The 19,122-nt window shown below is 62.5% G+C and overlaps 2 protein-coding genes across 6 annotated transcripts; both read right to left on the reverse strand.

Moving 5' to 3' along the window:
- Positions 1-10,682: 10,682 nt before the first annotated feature.
- TNNI2 (troponin I type 2 (skeletal, fast)) lies at positions 10,683-13,362 on the reverse strand. Of its 2 annotated transcripts, none has more exons than XM_011988242.1 (8): positions 13,310-13,362; positions 12,664-12,693; positions 12,513-12,519; positions 11,919-11,960; positions 11,707-11,835; positions 11,453-11,542; positions 11,155-11,331; positions 10,683-10,904 (listed from the first exon to the last, which is right to left on the reverse strand). In XM_011988242.1, the coding sequence occupies exons 2-8, from the start codon at positions 12,669-12,671 to the stop codon at positions 10,809-10,811; spliced, it is 549 nt and encodes a 182-aa protein (XP_011843632.1). In that variant the 5' UTR covers positions 12,672-12,693; positions 13,310-13,362; the 3' UTR covers positions 10,683-10,808. The 2 variants fall into 2 exon arrangements, with proteins under 2 accessions (XP_011843632.1, XP_011843633.1); XM_011988243.1 differs by lacking the exon at positions 13,310-13,362 and adding an exon at positions 12,817-12,863.
- A 1,456-nt stretch (positions 13,363-14,818) lies between these two features.
- Positions 14,819-17,941, reverse strand: SYT8 (synaptotagmin VIII). 4 transcript variants are annotated; one of them, XM_011988248.1, is made up of 9 exons: positions 17,649-17,941; positions 17,050-17,152; positions 16,790-16,953; positions 16,282-16,380; positions 15,982-16,140; positions 15,725-15,892; positions 15,479-15,584; positions 15,250-15,383; positions 14,819-15,148 (listed from the first exon to the last, which is right to left on the reverse strand). In XM_011988248.1, the coding sequence occupies exons 2-9, from the start codon at positions 17,141-17,143 to the stop codon at positions 14,909-14,911; spliced, it is 1,164 nt and encodes a 387-aa protein (XP_011843638.1). In that variant the 5' UTR covers positions 17,144-17,152; positions 17,649-17,941; the 3' UTR covers positions 14,819-14,908. The 4 variants fall into 4 exon arrangements, with proteins under 4 accessions (XP_011843638.1, XP_011843636.1, XP_011843635.1 ...); XM_011988246.1 differs by having other exon boundaries at positions 17,633-17,941; XM_011988245.1 differs by having other exon boundaries at positions 17,050-17,155; positions 17,633-17,941.
- Positions 17,942-19,122: the final 1,181 nt, after the last annotated feature.

Raw genomic sequence — 19,122 nt, forward strand, 5'->3', positions numbered from 1 at the left:
CTCACTGCCCTCAGCTTCTGTGAGTGGCCACACAGCGGCTCCAGGGTCAGGAGGAGGCATGACTGCGGGGGCCAGACCCCAAAAGCTGAGGCAGGGGAGGACTTAAGCTGGGCCGAAGTGGGGCAGCCCCGGAGGAGGTGAAGGCTTCCCTGTTGGAAACCTCAGCCCAGGAGAAGGGGAGAAGGGAGCCCTGGCCAGCGGCTGGGCCTGAGAAATCCGACCAGCAAGGATTTGCAGGGGTTCCCGAGGCAAAGAGGGGCTGGAGAGAGGCCAGGGGTCGGGAAGGCCCAGGGCGGAGAGTGTTGGCCCATCAGGCTGGGGCCGAACCAGGAGCCGCCTCCATGGGAGGCAGTGAGTCCCCCACCCACCAAACACCGCAAAGACCGGCAGAGGCTTACTCAGAGCCTCACGAGTGGAGGCACCAGAGGGATCTGTGGCCCAGATCATGGGCAGGGCTAGAACCAGGCCAGGCCCAGCGCTGTGGAGATGAATAGGTCATGCTTGTATCTTCCCCGTGCCTCCTCCCTGGGGGTCCCTAAGGGCCCCCAAGCCCCCCTTGCAGAGCAGCACATGGCACAGCCCTGCAGTTCTCACTATGCAGCCTCCATCCTGAGGCCATCCTGCAACGGCTCCCCTCGGGGCAGTAGGGTCTCGCCTCCAGGTTGCAGCCATCCTGCTCACCCACCCGTCCAGACGCCGTGTCAGCAGGTGCAATCTGCCCTTGAGTTCCCTCCCCTGGCCTGCAGAAGGGCAGCCCCAAACTCTTCGCTGGGAGCTTCAGGAACCTTGCCAGGAAGAGAACAGGCAGATGGAGACCGGGGTCCACCCCATCCCGCCCTCTACTGCCCGAAGGCTGGACTGGCTGCCTCACTTTTGGAGCTAGAGCAAAATAAGAATGCAGGACCCTGTGGTTCAAAATTAAGAATTTTGACCGGGCGCGGTGGCTCACGCCTGTAATCCCAGCACTTTGGGAGCCCGAGGCAGGTGGATCACTTGAGGTCAGGAGTTTGACACCAGCCTGGCCAACATGGTGAAATCCCGTCTCTACTAAAAATACAAAAATTAGCCAGGCGTGGTGGCGCACGCCTGTAATCCCAGCTACTCGGGAAGCTGAAGTAGGAGAATTGCTTGAACCTGGGAGGCGGAGTTTGCAGTGAGCCAAGATCGTGCCACTGCCCTTCAGCCTGGGCGACAGATCTAGACTCCATCTGAAACAAAACAAAACAAAAACAAAAACAAAAAAACCTTAAGAATTTCAAGAGGGAGACACAAAGCACAAAACCACGCTCAGCCCCAGGTCTACAAAGCCACGTGGCCAGAGCGGGAGGCCCATAGGCCCTGGAGCTGAAGGTTGGGGAGATGATCGGCCTGCCCCGGGGCTTGGAGAGTGTACCCTCCTCCCCTCTGCCTACCCAACCCTGTTGGGGCTGAATCATGCCCCCCACAACGTTCATATGGTGAAGTTCTAACCCTACCCCAGCCCAGTCCCTCGGAGCATGACCGTGTTTGGAAGCAGAGTGGCTGCAGGTGCCATTAGCTGGATGAGGTCATGGTGGAGGAGGTGGCCACTCATCCAGTGTGACTGGTTTCCTTACAAAAAGAGGAAATGTGGGCCGGGCGCAGCGTCTCACGCCTGTAATCCCAGCACTTTGGGAGGCCGAGGCGGGCAGATCACGAGGTCAGGAGACAAGACCATCCTGGCTAACACAGTGAAATCCCATCTCTACTAAAAATACCAAAAAAAAAAAAAATTAGCCGAGTGTGGTGGTGGGCGCCTGTAATCCCAGCTACTCAGGAGGCTGAGACAGGAGAATGGCATGAACCTGGGAGGCGGAGGTTACAGTGAGCCGAGATCGTGCCACTGCACTTTAGCCTGGGCGACAGAGCGAGACTCCGTTTCACAAAAAGAGGAAATGTGGACATGGACACCCATGGTGGGGAACTCCCCATGAGAAGACAGCAGAGATGAGGGTGAGGCATCCACAGGACAGTCACACCAAGGGGCACTGGGACCCCCAGCAGTGGGAGAGGCCTCGGGAGAACCAGCCCTGTCCACCCCGGGATCTCGGACTTCCAGAGTGCGGGAGCTCGACATCACGGCAGCGGCAGGGCAGCAGGACAGTCGCTCTGGTGGTGCGTCCTGCAAGCAGGCCACAGTGTGGGAGAACCCTGCCCTGTTCTCCGGGAACCCAGGCTGAGGAATAGGCCACATTCCAGGATGCTCACGGTGCTCTGGGAGGCCTTCTCAGCAGATGTGCGCCCTCACCTCCCGAATCACAGAGGACAGGGAAGCCAGGGTGCAGGGTGTCCTCCTGTGGCCGTCCAGCCCTCTCTCCTGCCCACATCACCATCGTGGAGAAGGCAGACTCTTGCTCTCTCACTCAGCTCCTCCTCCCCAGACGCTATCTTGTGGCCCATCCACCTTCCTCCCCGTCCCCCGAGCCTCTCCTCCGTACACCCTCCACGTTGATGTGCAAATCACTCAACATTTTAACAAAGAAACAAAAGTAAAAACCATCCCAGAGCGTGCCCAGTCCATGTGGTCCACCCCCTTCTCACTTCTTCCCTCCCTGGCCAAGCCCCTGCCTCCAGCCCTTCCCTCCACTCAGCCTGGACTGGCAGGCATGGGCAAGGGGGGAGGTGTCCCGAGCAGGGGCCCAGCCACCCCTCAGGCAGTCCGGGCATATTTGTGTGTGTGTGTGTGTGTTTGTGTGTGTGTGTGTTTGTGTGTGTGTGTGTGACAGGGTCTTGCTCTGTTGCCCAGACTGACGTGCAGTGGTGCAACCAAGGCTCACTGCAGCCTCTACCTCCTTGGCTCAAGTGATCCTCCCGCCTCAGCCTCCCAAGTAACTGGGATCACAGGTACATACCACCATGCCCAGCTAATTAAAAAAATTTTTGTGTGTACAGACAGGGTCTTGCCATATTTCCCAGGCTGGTCTTGAGCTCCTGGGCTCCAACTATCCTCCTGTCTCAGCCTCCCATGTACTCCCATGCTGGGAGTGCAAGCAAGAATCACTGCACCTGGGCAGTCCGTGCATGTTTGAGGACCTTGTGGGCCCTGCTGGGTGGGAGGTTAAATAGGAACATAGCCTTCCTCTGAAGAGCTAAGAGTCTACCCAAGAATGAGATGCAGAATCATTTCTTCCCTCAGTGCCACTCCCTCCTAAAACTCTAAGGGAGGTGTGTGGAGGGCGGACTCCGGCCCCTCAGTTGTCCTGTCTCCAAATCTGGTGCAGGGTCCAGCGAGCAGCATGGGGACCAGCAAGCGGCTGCGTCAGGCGATGAGTTAGTTTGAATTCTGGGATGGAGCGAGCTGAGGGCATCAGACTCCAGGGGATGGAGCCAAGCAGCAAAGCCCTGAGGGGTCATCCAGGAGGAGGTCTGTGCCAGGCGGGCAGGACACAGGGACACTCCAGGTGCAGAGGCCACAAGGCAGATGTCTGGGTGGTGCAGGGTCTTGCTCTGGATTTGAGGGGAGAAGCCAGCGGTTAGGACCTGTGTAGCAGGCTGGAGGTGCGTGCAGAAGTCCCAGCTGAACTGGGAGAGACCTGGGCAGGAGACGCTGTGTGCTAGCACCATGGGCGGGAAAGGACATCCCTCAGTACAGGACATCCCGCAGCGCCCCTCCCTGGTGAATCACTCTGTGGGCACCCGCAGGTGCTGGAGGGGTTTGCTGTGGGGAGCAAAGCTGGGGGCTGTGCCCTCTCCCTGCACGTGAGCTGGGGTCCCTTGGTCCCTTTCCTTCCACTGACCGTGGCCACTGGTGAGCTGGGGAATCTGGCCCAGGAGTAAAGAGAGTGAGGAAGAGAAGCTCTCAGTGGAGACAGAGATAGACAGGAAAGGGGCGGGGAAGCCTTCGAGGGGGCCGGGTGGATCGGAGGGATGCCAGGAGAGGGCAGTGACCAGAGAACTGCCCCTCGCAGAGTGGACAGGCCGGGGGTTGGGGAGGCAGCACTGGGGGAGCCCAGGGTTCAGGGCCAGCCGAGGGCAGAAGATTTCCAGCAGACGCAGAGACACAGGCTGGGTCGAACAAGATGGGCGTCGGTTGGCACGAAAGGCCTTGAGTCGGAGAGCTTGGCTGTTTATCTTGTTTGCTTTCAGTTTTTACTTTATTTTTCACTTAAAAAAAAATTTCGTAGAGATGGAGTTTTGCTATGTTGCCCAGGCTGGTCTCAAACTCCTGGCCTCATTCCACCCGCCTTGGCCTTCCAAAATCCTGGGGTTACAGGCATGAGCCATCGGCCTGGCTTTCTTTTTTTTTCTTTCTTTCTTTAAATTCTTAAAGCTTTAATTTTTGAGATAGAATCTCGCTCTGTCACCCAAGCTGGAGTGCAGTGGCGTGATCTGGGCTAACTGCAACCTCCGCCTCCCGGGCTCAAGCGATTCTCTTGCCTCAGTCGCTCTGCCTCCCTAGCTGGGACCACAGACATACATCAGCACACCAGGTTAATTTTTATGTTGTTTTGTAGAGACGGGGTCTCACTTTGTTGCCCAGGCTGGTCCCAAACTCCTGAGCTCGAGGCCCCCACTCAGCCTCCCAAAGTCCTGGGATTAAAGGCGTGAGTCACCACACCTGGCCTTCCTTTTTTTTTTTTTTTTTTCCACTCTCTCTCTTTTAAAATCTTTAGAGCTTGGTTTTGTCTCCACTATTTGGTGGCATCAGAGTGACTGGGGCCTTCACTCATGAGAAACTCAACCTACAGTGAGAGCAGGGCTGGCTGGGACCTGCAGGCAGGGAGCGAACCTGAGTGCCGTGAAGGGCCTCACTGTGGACATGTGCTCTGGGGGGCGTGGGACACTTCATGAGAGGGCGGTGATAACTGCTGGATTCTGCCCCAGTGGCCTCTGGTTTGAGGTGGGGGGCCCGGGTGATTTGGGGTGTGAGTGAAAGATTTTGGGGCTTGGTGGAGGGGGCGGAGGGGAGGATCAGGAGGAGGAAGCTTGTGGAAACTGCCCGGCCCGATGCCGTGATGATTCTTGGCGGCCTACTGGAGGGGCGGCTGCAGAGACTCGGGCCTGCAAGGACCCAGGCCTTCCCGATGGCTCAAGGAGGGGACAGGGAGTCAAGAGCAGCCTGGCAAGGACGGGGAGCAAAGGGAGATGGGAGGGGGTGGTGAGGAGGTGGGGGTGACGGGGCCAGGAGAGGGGGAGGCCCTGGGGCCAGGCTGTGCTTGTCGAGGGGACAGAGGTGCTTGCAGGAGGCGGAAGCAACAGGGGGATCCGGGGAGCTTCCTGGTTGGTCACGACCAGCCCCGCACAACGGGGGACGCTGGCTGCCGGAGGACCCCAGTGTACATGGTGGCCCCAGCGTCCTGTAGGGACTGTTAGACAATCCCCATGCAGACGCCTATCCCTGTCCCCAGGTCCCGTCATGGGTGTAAGCTAGCCGCTTGCCCCACCAGCGCTGACACAGCTGCAAATAACTCCAGGTCCCCGACTTTGTGGAGTTTCCCTCCCAGGGGAAGAGACAAACAGTGAACAAATGAAAAAACAAGCCCATGGTCATTCTGGAAAATAACCAGGAGAAGTCACAGAGATGGCTGGGGGACTCACGGAGGGCTTCACGGAGGAGGTGACCATGCCGGAACTAAAGGGTGTGAAGGAGACGGCCACAGGGAGAGTCTGGGGAGAAGCTTCCAGGCCTGGGGCAGAGGCAGGCTTGGCGGTCCTGGTGTGATATCCTGCAGCTGGGTGGTACAGGGGGCCGAGCCAGGCCTTGCTGGGGCTGGGGGAGAGTCGGGCTGACTCTGGGGGGCATGGTAGGCGAGGAGCTTAGGGAGGCAGGAGGTGCCAGCCGGGTCCATGCCTACCAGATGGTCCAGTGAGGCAGACGCTCTCATCTCCATGTTCATCGTACGTCTGGGTAAACCAAGGCTGGGCACCCCGTTGGGGTGGAGTGGGGGCTGAGCCACAGAGGCAGCTCGAACCCTGGGCTCCAGGGCCGTCTGGTGAGAGCTGGAGCCGGAGGAGTGGGTGAGGTCTGGCAAGTGCCGGGCTCAGCTTTCCAAGGATGGCTGGAGCCAGGCACCGGCCTGCAAAGGTGGCGTCTGGGCCCAGGCACAGCCGGTGCCAGGGGAACAAAAAGGACACAGGGCTGGACAGGTCAGGGGTGAGGCACAGCTGGGGAGAGAGCGTGAAGCCCAGCCCTGATCCTGGGGCCCCTCAGTGGAGGCCCAGTGAACCCCTGAGGACCACACAGGGGGTCCAGCAGGTGGACATTCATGGGAGAGCTCTGTGTCCCCCTCTGGGACCCCACTCCTGGCTTCCCCTTGACCGAGTGTGTGAGGGTGAAGGTCAGGGGGAAGCCCCTCTGAATTCAGCCCTGCAGAGAGAACAAAGCCCCGTGACCTGCCTCGTCCTAGCTCCACCCAGCGCCCACCCTGCCCAGGGCATCCGGGCCTCCCTCCTGCTGTCCCTGAAGGGCAACTTTCCAGCCTTGGATCCCTGGCCCTAAACCTAACCCCAACCCTAACCAAGGTGTCCCCGGAGGCCTGGCACCCAGCCCCGCCCTTGGCCCTCAGCCAGGGGCACACACGCAGTCCTCAGCCTCCCCCACCACCCCCGAAGTCCCCCACACCCTCTGGGGCACCTTTCTACCCACACCTGAGCCCTGTGAGGTCCTCTCTGTTAACTTGTGGTGGTTTTCATGTCGTCTGTTTTTGTTGTTGCTTACAAATTGTATTGCTTTAACGTTTAAAGAAAAGTTTAGCTTTGGGGGAAATAATTTCAAACCCACAGATAAGTTTCAAGAATAAGAATTTGACAAGGTGCATCTGTACCCCCCTCACCCAGGGCACACGTCCACTTTGCCATTCGACCCCTGCTTCTCCGCCTGTCAGCCTCTCTCTGTTTCTCTGAATCTCTCTCTCTTTCTCTGTCTGCCTCTGTTCGTGTCTCTCTGCCTCTGTGTCTTTGTCTGTCTGTCTGTCTCTTGTCTCTCTGTCTCTGTGTGTTTCTGTCTATCTCTCTCTCTGCCTCTGTCTCACTGCCTCTCTGCCTCTCGGTCTCTGTCTCTCTCTGTCTCTTGTTCTCTGTCTCTGTGTTTCTGTGTCTCTCCATCTCTGTCTATCTTTCTGTCTGTCTCTGTCTCTCTGTCTCTGTGTCTCTCTGCCTCTGTGTCTTTGTCTGTCTGTCTGTCTCTTGTCTCTCTGTCTCTGTGTGTTTCTGTCTATCTCTCTCTCTGCCTCTGTCTCACTGCCTCTCTGCCTCTCGGTCTCTGTCTCTCTCTGTCTCTTGTTCTCTGTCTCTCTGTCTCTGTGTCTCTCTGTCTCTGTCTCTGTGTCTCTGTCTCCGTCTCTGTGTCTCTCTGTCTCTGTCTCTCTCTCTTTGTCTCCGTCTCTCTGCCTCTCTGTCTCCCTCCTTTCCTCCTAAAGACTTTAAGGTCTGTTTCCTTGGAATGCAGATGTTTTGTGTAACCACAGTGCAGCCGTGAACTTGAGCACGTTCGCCGCGGACGCTGCGTGTTATCTTGTCTGCCAGTCTGTGTCCTGATGGCCGCTCCCATCGGCGGGGGCACAGGGCAGGCCCTCTGCGTCACCGCGGCCTCCTAGCAGAAAGGACATGGCAGGCTCTTCCTGCACGTTTCCTGCCCCGCCCTGCAGTCAACCCTTCTTCCGAGGAGCCCTGGGTCCTTCAGGGGAGGATGGTTTTAGAGAACAGGGCCTGGGGCCTGATGTGCTCCTTGATACTGGGGTGTCTGCGTCTGGGTGGCTCAGTCTCAGAGCAGGAAACGCCCACGTGTGCAGAAGCACCCACACCTGCCCTGCACCCACGCCTGCCTTCCCCGAGGAACCCCTGCCTTCTGTCTCCAGCAGCCGCAACTTCCAGGGGTGCCCCGTGCACTTCCTCCCACCCCTCCCTCCTTGGCCCACTGTGCCCAGTCTTCCCCAACCCCTTCCTGGCCACAGCCCAGCACGGGTTACCCAGGACTTCAGAGGCCATGTCCTCCCTGACCTCCGGAGTCATGCACAGGCCTGCCCACATCCCCTGCCCTGGGCCTGTCCCCCTCCTCTTCTGGGACTACCCTGGGGCTCGTGGTGGCTGCCCCAGCTGCCCTGGCTGTCCCCACCCTCCCCCTCCTCTCCTCTCGCCCTGGCCTTGGGCACCTCTGCCCATCGGCTCACCACCCAGGACACCCACATCCACATCTCCAGCCCAGCACGGCTCCGGCTGCCTGGGCCAGCTCTCCCCTAGGAATTTCCACAGGGCCCCCAAACCCAGCAGCCCCAAAGTGAGTGGCTCACCTCCTCCCAAAGCTACTTTCTCAGGGCTCCTGCCCTGGAGAACAGTCCCTGCCCACCCGTGCCCCCAGCAGGTGCCTGCCTTCCTCACGTCCCTCAGCCAACAAGTCCTGGGGACCCAGCCTCTTCCATGTCTCCGTTCCTCACTCCCCCGACCCAGCGGTGACTTGCTCTGTGCTCCACCCTGCTGAAGTCTTTCTAGAATGCAGAGCTGGGGGACAGCCACACGCAGCACTGGCCGCAGGCCTCACTTCCAGCAGGGACACCAGCATCACCCGAGGGGGAAGGAGCCGGGCTCAGGGGGCGCCGGTTTGATATCTGCTGGCTTGCTTTCCACAGGCCTCTCACTTACTCCTTCATTTACTCCCTCACTCATTTGTTGGAAATTTAACAAACACCCGTGCATCTACTATCTAGCCCAAGAATTAAAACATTCCCCAAACCTACATCAGCGTAGGGGTCCTCTCCATTCCGCCCCTGCTCTGCCCCCACCCCACCCACCCCAGAGGGTCACTCTTTGGAATTTCGTGTTTGTGTTCAACGTTTCCTTGCTTTGAAATAAAAAAGATTATCCTCCCGCATAGCACGTCTGCCCCGGCCGAGTTGAGTCTTGAGGCTGGGAGCCAGGTGTGATGCTCCTACCCCAGCTCCTCTGCCACACTCCTCTAATGCCCTGTGGGTTCGGGTCCAGCCCCCTTTCCCGGTGGGCACAGGCTCTGGAAAGCTGCTGTGTCCCCTGCAAGGAGTCCGAGGTCAGGCCCCACGGCCGCCTGTCCCTTGCTCTGCCTGCTGCCCGCCTGGTTCTGTATGCGACGTGCTCCGGCCTGCAGCACCCTCTGCCTCCGCACTTGTCCTCCTTCAGGCCACAGCTGAGGCTTGGCCTTGTGCAGCGTCCCCCCCACAGGCCAGGTCTCTTCTGTGCCCCACGGCCTCCTACACCCTGGGCCGTGCCTGGTCCCATCATCCTGGCATGGGGTGCCATGCACCTCCACCATGGCTGCACCCACCAGGCAGTGCCCCCTTGGCCCCAAGCCGCCCTGCTCCATGCCTTCCCCTACAGAAGGCTCCGGGAGAAACCCCGGGTGGGGGGTTCGGACTGGCGTGGGGCTCCAGCTACAGAAAAGGTCAGAGCTGAGTGCCAGGGCTGGAGGGTGCCCGGGGGGGCAGGGGACTGCACACAGCCAAGGCCATTCCAGGCGCCCACTGACGTCAGTCCCTCAAGGCAGCCCGAGGCGGAACTGCTGCTGCACGTCCTACCTCCGGCAGATCAGTCGAACAGACCTCCCGGGGACAAGGGCAGAGCGCGGGCTGGCAGCTCCCCAGAGCAGATCAGAGCACAGGGACAAGGGCAGAGCGCGGGCTGGCAGCTCCCCAGAGCAGATCAGAGCACAGGGACCTTGGCGTGCCTGCTCTGTCAACCTTCAAAGAGCAGGGCTGATAACGAGGCCTTGCTGTCACCGGTCTTGTCAGGACCTGTCAACTGCCTTGTCCTTGGTGGCCAGATGGGGCTGGGATCTTGGGGCTGAGTGGAAAAAAGACTTGGGAACTGCACTGGGGCCAGGTCAGGGCCAGGACCAGCCCCTGCCCGATGGGCACAGGTCTCTTGGTCCCCTGGCATGGTGAGGAGTGACACAGCCTGCCTTTCAGGGTGGCGGTAAGGACCAGTGACCAGGCCGGCCAGCCCCCAGCACCATGCTGGTCCCCAGCCCGGAGACTACCAATTTGGCCTGGTCACGGCCCGCCATGCAGGCTCGCCCCTCCACGCTCCCCGTGCCCAGCCCTACCCCCAACTCAGGCCTCAGCCCTCAGGGCAGGGGGCAGATAGGAAAAGCAGGGAGGCCCCGGGGCTGGGGGTCTGCCCCTAAAGTGATGTGGGATGGGGATGAGCAGGAGGATCTGGGGGTGGGCACATGTGGACAGCAGCCTGGGGTCTAATGTAGCCCTTGGCTTCCTGCCTCAGATGAGCTCCCTGAGGAGGGGCAGCTTGGGAGGAATAGGGGGCCGCCCCCAGCACTGCGGCGGCTATGCGTGTGTCACATGTGTGGATCTCTCTGGAGCCCCGGCAGGGCCTTTGGATGACTGTGCAAATGGGAGACCTGCTCATCTCGGGAACTCCCACCCAGACCTGGCTCGGTCCCACAGCCTCCGTCCCCAGCCCTGCGTGTTGGACGTGCCCAGGCCGAGCCCCAGGAACGCCAAGGGACCTATCAGGGCCCTCACCAACCAGCCCCATGCAGCCTGGGGTGGATTCCCCTGTAGGGGCCTTCCCAGGCTCACCTCCTTGCTGGAAGCAGCTTCCCTCCCAGCCTGAAATCCCCAGGCCCCGTGTGGCCTCCTCCCGGGCTTTCCCCGCTGGCCACTGACCACACTGCAGGCCACAGATGCGGGGGTCCAGAGCACGGCCGATGAAGCTGGGGAGAGCCAGACCAGACCAGCCACGGGGATTCAAATCCTTTATTGACAGAGGGGGTGAGGCCAGCCCTCCCTGGCAGGCTCTGGGTGCATCCCCCTAGTATGTTCTGCTGCGAGCCGGGCACCGGGGCAGGCGTGGGGGCAGTGAGTAGCCTAGGACTCGGACTCAAACATCTTCTTCCGGCCCTCCATGCCAGACTTCTCCTCGATGTTCTTCCTCCAGTCACCCACGTCTCGCAGGTCCCGCTCCTGTGGAGGGGAAGGCAGGAGAGAGCTCAGGCCCACCCACTTATGCGTGCACCCTGGTCCACACCACCTTCAGCTTCAGTTTACCCTCTGCTTTGGGCAGTGGAGTGTCGCCTGCATGGCACCCTGAAGGGGCAGTGGTGCAGGGCTCCTGGCAGGGCAGGTGTGGGAGGTGCTCCCCAGGGACAGGGCAGGTGTGGGAGGTGCTCCCCTGGCAGGGCAGGTGTGGTGGTGCTCCCCCCGCGGCACATACCTTCTCTGTGTCCTCCTTCTTGACCTGCTTCAGGTTGGCCCTCAGGTCCATGCACACCTTGTGCTTGGAGCCCAGCAGGGCCTTGAGCATGGCGTCAGCTGACATGCGCACCCTCCGCAGCGGGGGCCGCTTGAACTTGCCCCGCAGATCAAACAGCTTCTGGTTCATGTCCTCCAGCTGTGGGCAGGAGAGCCAGGTGGAAGCCTGAGGTCCTGGTGGCCTCGGCCTCCCTGGCCCGCCCACTTGCCCGCTGGGCCACTGCCTGCCCGCCTGCTGCCCGCCTGCGCCCACCACTCACCTCCTTGCTGCTCTTCTGCACCCTCACCTCCATGTCATACTTCTCCTCTTCAGCCGCATCGATCTTGGCGTGCAGCTGTTTGCAGAGCTCCTAGGGGCGGGTGTGGGGGCCGGTGACCGTCTTGACACTTGGCAGCCATGGTCACCTGCCCCTGCCCTGACCACCCCGCTGGCCCTCTTGACAAAAGTGGGGAAACTGAGGTAGCAGGCAGGCCTGCTGCTGGGGAGGCGAGGCGGCCGGGGAGGGGCCAGTACCTGCACTTCTGACATGGAGCCCGGGATGTGCAGTGGCGGGCAATGCTCTGACAGGTAGTTCTGCTTCTCGGCCTCGCGGCGGCTCTCCTCCTTCTCCAGCTCTGTGGCCGCTATCTGCAGCATCACGCTCTGTGGCGGGGCAGGCGGTGAGGGGGCTGCAGCTGGCCCCCCTGCAGACCCACCTGGGCGGCCCCCGGGGAGCCCACACCTACCTTCAGGTGCTGCCTGCGGGCCGTGATGGCCCTGTTCCGCTTCTGCAGGGCAGGGGACAGGGGGTTGAGTCAGGGCCTCCAGGCCTGGAGCACCCCCACCCCTCTCCAGGCTCCCTGGCCAGGTCAGGGGCTCCGGCTCAGGGACCAGCGGAGCCTGGGAGCTCCCGAGGCCATGATGGGCAGTCTGGGCCTCACTGGCCCCAGACCTTGCTCTGGGACACGCTGTGTGGTGTGTGACACTTTGCCCAGGTGGCACATGGTGCTGGGAGGCCAGAGGTTGGGGGAGAGGAGGCCTCAAGGCCAGTTGGGGGCAGGTTGGCCGGCGAGGTAGGGGCAGGAAGTGCAGGAATCAGAAAGAAGAAGTGATTCCCCTGTGACCAGGCCACAGCCGCACTTCCCCTGCCCCAGAAGGCTCGGGGCAGCCACTTCCTCTCTTTCGGCTACGTCTTGGTGGGTGGGTGGGGCACTTTTGCCAGCGGGGAGGGCCGGGCCATCTTCCCTGGGCCTTAGGGCCTTGAGGCTGTGACCGATGACCTATCCTGAGTTGGGGGAGCTCCCTCCTCGTCCTGTTTTGAGCCCCCAGCAAGTACTTACCTCCTCACTGTCCAGGGAGAGAGGACGCAGGCAGGACGGGGAGAGAAGACAGAGGTTAGGGCCATGTCTGGCGGGGTCGGAGCGTGTGATGGGGTGGACAGGGCAGGAGGTGGGCAGGGTCACTGTATGGGGGTACAGGGGTGCTACTTACTCTCCCATCCTGAGGTCCTGAGCTTGGAGCCTGTGGGGAGAGGAAGGCAGGGGTGTTGGCCGGGCCCTTGCCGCCGCGATGCCTGTGACCATCAGGTGGTGAGGGGTTCAGGCCTCCCGATGACAGCCCCTCCCTCCCACCCCCTACTCTCACCTCCTTCAAGGACAATGTCTTGGAATTCCCCAGGGTGAGAAGTAAGAGGAGAAAGTGTTCCCAAAATGTCCCAGGCATAGCCTGAGGAGCTGCAGCTGTCCCCGAGGGAGGGCGGGATGGGCCAGCACAGGTGGCCTCCTCAGTGACGCTGTTATTTTTAACCCTCTGTCTTTGGCTTTGGGCCTAAGTGCGTGGAAGAAATCGCTCCTCAGTTTGGCCTGGGGGTTCAGGTTCTGGGGTTTCTTGACCCCTAAACTCTCCTTCCAGGGTCCCCAGAGATGAAGCCTGGTGGTCAGGGCCTGTCTAGAACCTGCCTCGCACTAGAGCTGCCTCCCCAAGCCTCTCCTTCTCACTCCCGGATCCGTGCAGGCCCCCAAAGAGGGCTGCTGGCGGCATCCCCCAGGCCCCCAGACCCCTGCCCCAGGGAGTCCTCCCTCAACTAGCTCGAGCCACATCCTGTGCCCCGGCCTTGGTGGGCCGGGCTGGGCCTCACCTAGAATCTGGGCAGCAGGGCTGGGAGCGAGGTCAGGCCGGCAGCAGTGAGTTGGGCTGGTGGGCCCAGGGGGAGGGGTATAAATGGCCTCCCCCAGGCTGGGCCCCTGCTCAGAAAGGGCATGGAGTCCTCCTCAGACCAATGGGGGCGCGGAGAGCCGCAGAGACCTCCCCACCTGTCCGGCCGCCTGGCCTGGCCGCGTGCTGCCGCCCAGTCCAAGAAGTCTTGGTGGGGGATGCCATGGCTGGGCTGCTCTATTTAGGGCTTGGTGACGCGCTGGAGATGCCTCTGTTGTTCTTGTAAGGAGCCTGAGGACAGTGTGCCTGGCTTTGCCTGTGGCCTCGGCTGGGCACACGGCTTGGGTCAGCTGAGGGGTCACTGCAAGGATCCACACCTCGCCTCAGCCCATCTCGCCCGAGGTCAGCGTCCAGCCCACCGACCTGGCTGCTTGCTGGGTGACAGCCACAGCCTCTCCCTGCTGGGCCAGCTTCCCCACTCAGCCCCTGCAACGGGCCGTTTCCCACTTCAGCCCAGGCCTGACCCCCTTCGGCAAGCCTGGCTCCCGGGGTGAGGCCTGGACTTCCAGACGTGGCCTTCCAGGCTCCGCCACGTCGGCCGAGGGCTGGCGGGCTGCCCCCTCCTTGCGTGATGCTATCTCCCTGCCTGGGGAGCAGGACCAGGAGTGAGGGGCACGCCGCATGTGCCTCTGGGCCCCTCCCAGCCTTCCTGGAACTGTCCCCTCGCCGGGTGACTTGGAACACATCCTTCAACCTAAGGAGAGTGGCACCACCTGCCTTGGGAGCCTCTCTGACCTGCGGGGGCTTGGGGCCCGCCTGGCTGCCCGGGCAGGCCTGGCATTGCCTTCTCACTCAGACCCTGAGGCGGCCCTCACCCCCCCAGCCCCCAGGCCCCCGCCCTGCAGAGGCCCCCTGGACCGTGACTTGGCACCCTCTCGGAGTGGGGGCTGTTGGCCCCAGCCCTGCCGGCTTCGCAGCCCCATGGGGAGGATCAGAGGAAACAGCAGCGTGGAGGCTCCAGCCGCTAAGGCAGCCCAGATGTGTGGGGCCTGGGAGGGGCATCCGGCCAGGACTGAGCCCCTAAAGGCCCCAGCAACTTCCGAAGGCATCTGCTGCCCCCTGCTGCTCATGTGGGGAAGGCCCTGCAGTGCTGGTCTCTGAGGTGCTGGGGGTCCTCCCTCCACGCTCACAGGCCCCCAAACACCACTGCCCACTGTGTCCCTACAGGGCTGGCTCTAGCTCGCCCCATCCCATGTGGTCCCGACTCTCTGGCCCCCACCTCCCAGGTCTTCCCACGTGGCCCAGGGGTGGGGATCGGTGCTCGTGGGCAGGTTTCCCACCCCTACCGGAGGGTCCGGCAGGGACCAGTCAGAGGCCTCAGGGCCTGGCTGACTCTGGAGAGGAGCCCCTCCCCTGTCATTGTGGGGGGGCCCTGGCGAGTGGAGCCAGGCCCTGTTTCTGCATCCCCTCCAGGCTCCAGCCGGACACACAGTGGCAGGAGAAGGCGTTTATTGCAGTGGTCCTGCAGGGCGGCCTGGGCAAGTGCCTGGGCTCAGCGGGGAGACCGAGGCACGCGGCGCGTTCAGGAGTGGGGCAAGGGCAGGTGCAGGCGCAGGCGGGGCTGCAGGGCCAGCACGCGGTCCACCTCCCTGGCTGGCTGCAGGGGGTGCCACTGGGCAATGGGCCGCCGGGCGTGGGCCAGCATGTCTGCCCAGTGTTGCAGGGGCTGCCCCGAGGCCCGGGCACCCAGGTGCACCTTGCCCACGGGCTCAGCCCGGAGCGGCAGGCCGCGGTCCCAGACGGCCAGCACCAGGTCCACATTCTGTGCAGAGACAGGCCATGTGTCGGAGTTGGAGGAGAAAGACTGTGGTCGTCGTGGTCCGGCACTGGGTCCCGCTCTGCCCCTGCCTCCCGGAGACCCACCTGGACCTGACTGAAGGGCACCAGGAAGGTGAAGGCCTCGTTGAAGTAGGGGGCAGCCGTGCCCTTTCTGGTGGCTGTCTTTCTCTTCTTCCACTTCCTCTGGTTCAGCATGAGCTGGACCTTCACGTAGGGCTCTGAGAGGGTAAGAGGTGCCGAAGGGGCATCCCAGGGCTCAGGGCCGAGCACAAGCCCCGCTCTGTACACCAGTATGGGCAGGTGTGACCCTCACCTGCCAGTCCTGGACGCAGGCCTCGAGCCTCCAGCACCACCACGGTCAGCCGGCCTGAGCTGGGCACGTACCGGAGAGAGAAGCACAGCTCTCCCACCTGCTCGGGCTGCGGGCAGCAAGAGGGGCTTCAGCCCGGGAGGGTGATTCTGGCCGAGTTGGGGTTCAGGCTCCCGCAGCTGCTGCCCACCAGGCCTCAGGGCCCTGCCAGCTCTGCCTTGGGCTGTGACCTGGTGATCAGCGCCTCACCTCAGTGGCAGCCGGCGGACCCAGCGGGTACCAGTGCTCCAGAACGTGCTGTAGATCCACGGTGCCCAGTGGCAGGCGGAGCTCACCCAGGGGCTCATGCCCCGAGAAGCGCTTGAAGTTGAAAAGCTGCACCTGCAGGGTGGTCCCCGGCAGCTCCGCCTGCGGGATCTGAGGCAGCGGCGTGAGCCAGGCCCTGCTGCCCCAGCCCAGGCCCACCCAGCTGTCCAGGCCCACCCAGCCGACCATCCCTGACTCACGTGGAAGCAGCAGGTCTCGTCAAACACAGGGCAGAGCGTGCCTCGGTGCACCTTTGTCTCGTGTCTGTGCCCGGACTGGGTGGAGACGCTGACCCGCGCATAGGGGTCCACGGTGCCCCCAGGCCTCAGGTCGGCTGCCTGCCTCAGGCCCACCCTGATCTGGGAGCCAGGGGGGTGGGCTCAGCCAAGGGCCCCTGCCCTGTCAGCTCCCCACCACCCAGGGCACAGGATTTGCACTCCACCCATCACCCCTTCCGGAAACTCGCAGAACCGCTGGTCCTGCACAGCAAGGTCCTTCACCTCCTGGCTTCCAAAGTCGTACTCCAGGGACAGCTGCAGGCGCCCCCATTGCTGAGCGCCCCCCGGACTGGACTCCAGGCTATCCACATCAGGCTGCACCTGGAGTGAGTCGGGACAAGGGGCAGGTGGTGCTGGCATCATGCCCCATCAGAGCCCTGGGCTCCCGGGCAGCACTACATGACAGGCCAGGCCACCTGACAGGCACAAACCCTCGGCTTCGCTGTGTGCTGTGTGAGACCGGCCAAACCCACCTCAAACGTGGGGTCTGTGGTATCCCTTGCCTTCCTCAAGAACCCGCTGTGGCTCCCCTGGGCCCATGGAGCAGCCCCTGTTGCGTGACCTCCTCCTCACCTCTGTTCACCCACTTTCCCTGCCAGGAAGGCCCTCGCCGCCCCTGCCTCTGTGGGGGCTAAACCGTCCCCGGGGCTGAACTCGCCTCGCCGCCCTGGGCTCTGGAACCTGGATTTCGAGCCCTCTCTGGACTGAGCGAGAAGGAGCCACTCCTCACCAGGTGGGTGGTGGTGGTGCCACGGGCACTGACCAGACCCACCGCCTCCTTGTCCCTGGGCTTCTTCCTGTGGCGGCGGCGGCAGCAGCAGGCAGCACAGAGGAGGCAGGAGACGACGAGGACGCCCGCGGCAAGGGCGCCTGCAATGAGAGCCCAGCGGGGCCCTGGGGTAGAGGCTGGGCTGAGTGCATCTATGGACAGCTGCAGCCCCCACTTGGCTGGGTTATCCCCACACCCCTCTTGGGAGTCCCACAACTCACAAGGGGTCCCGGCGATGAGGTCTGGAATAAGCCCAGGTATAGCTGTGGTACCAGCTGGGGCCAGGGCACTGGGAGAGTCTGGTGGGTGCCCCATCTTTCCACCCTGCTGGTTTGGAGGAAGCGGCCCAGGAGGCTGGGTCAGCTGGGAGGGCGGCCCCTCCAGCCCCTGCCCGGTACCCCATCTGCCTGGCAGCAACCAGTGCTGGGTCTGCCTGGGCAAGGAAGCAGCCTAGGGTGGCCAGGGGCGAGGGCTCTGCACGGCAGGAAGCTGGAGGGAGGGAGGCTCTGGACCCTGGCCAAAGCTCCAGTTTAGCTGCCCAGGCCCAGCCTCCTGGCCACCTCCCCACAGCCCCCAGCCCCAGCCAAGCAGGCAGGGCCTGGGCAGCCTAGTCCCTGCCTTCACCGGCCCTCAGAGCACCCTTGCCCCCACTGTAGGATGCCTCCTCCACCAGGAAGCCCTCTCCCTCCCTGCTTCTCTCTCCCGGGTCCTGGACCCTGGGCCCTGCCTGGGGGGTCCCATCCCATCCCTGGGGGTCTCATCTCTGCGGTCCCATCACTTCCTTGCCCCTACCCCAGGACCCACCACAGCTGGGGCCCACTGTGGTTTCCAGCCATGCAGATGGAGCATGTTCACTGCAGCCCCCAGGAACATGGAAGCCCAGAGGGGTCTGCAGGGTCGTGGGGCGAGGAGCAGGGCTGGCTGTTGGGGGAGCTCACTGAGCAGGCCTCAGCTAAAGGTGCATTCCTGGCAGGGGCTCAGGGCCACAGCGCCTGGGGACGAAGGTGAGGTGGGGGCAGGTAGGGGCAGGGCGCAGCTGGGAGCGGCCAGAACATTCCTCACACACTGACTCAGCCGCCGCCTGGACTCGCCCACCTGCCTGCCTCTGGCCACCCTTCGGCATGTGGGTGGGAAGGAGGGTGGGGTGGGTGCAGCTGCTGGCCCCTGTACCCGCCTTCCTGGGGCCTGGGGAGGGAGCACACCTGGACAGACTGGCTCCTCCCACCTACAGGCAGGGGAACCAGGGTGCCACATGGGGCCCACGGTGACCCTGGGCCCGGGGTGACTCCCCAGCTCAGCTCTTCCCTGACTCCACCCGCCCCGGAGAGAAGCAGCCGGCCAGGAGACTCTGTTCCTCCACGTCGGCGTCTCCCCTGCTTTGCCCACAAGAGCCTGGGGCCCTCTCGTCATGTCCAAGTCAGCCTGGCCTTAGGGGCCCAGTCCGGGCCCTCCCTTTGGGAATAAGCAGCTGTTCAGGCCAGATACCCTCACCTCTGCAGCCCCCCAGTCTGGGGCAGAGCAAGTAGACAGACAGAAAGGGACCCCACCCTGACTCCAGACACACACACACACACACACACGCGTGCACACACGCATACAGCATCAGTGCCCCACTCCTTGGCAGGCTGGGAGAGGCAGACGCACTCCCAGAACGGACCCAAACTCCCAGTGTTCAGAGGAGGGGGCTGCAGCTCAAAGAGGGGAGGGAGGGTCCAGGTTCCAGCCCCACACGCATGTTGTCCCTGTGAGGTCAGCAGGCCAGGTGTTTTATAGGCGAGTGGACCGAGGCTGGGAGCTCTAGTTTTGTGGCTTTGGAGGCCATCATGGCCCTGGAAGTCCAGCCTGTCCCCAGAGCAGAGGGGCCAGCAGTGTGGAGGGATTAGAGGTACAAAAGGAGATGCGGAGGTCAGGGCCAGCTTTCCAGGCTGCATCCTGTGCACAGGGCCCCATGCTCAGAGAGGTCCCTGCTTGATTTAATGCGTGCTGGGGCCATCTTGAAATTCTTAATTTTGGAACAAGACGCTGCACATTTTCATTCTGCACTGGGCCTCACAAATGACAGAGCTGCTCCTGTTCGGGGGACCACTTGCGTGAGTCACCTGCAGATGGAGTGTGGGTGTACTGGCCTCGGCAGCCCCTCGGCCCCTGGGGGACACTCCCAGTGGGTTGGGCGTCCCACACGTGGCTGGCGGAGCGCCCCTACTGGTGGCTGATGGAATGGGCTGGGTCCACAGGGTCCCCGGAGCAGGACTGTGCCAGCCAGATTCAAACAGGCCACTGCCTCCTCCCCACGT

Source organism: Mandrillus leucophaeus, unplaced genomic scaffold (genome assembly GCF_000951045.1).
Source record: "Mandrillus leucophaeus isolate KB7577 unplaced genomic scaffold, Mleu.le_1.0 Scaffold325, whole genome shotgun sequence".
NCBI classification, from domain to species: domain Eukaryota; kingdom Metazoa; phylum Chordata; class Mammalia; order Primates; family Cercopithecidae; genus Mandrillus; species Mandrillus leucophaeus.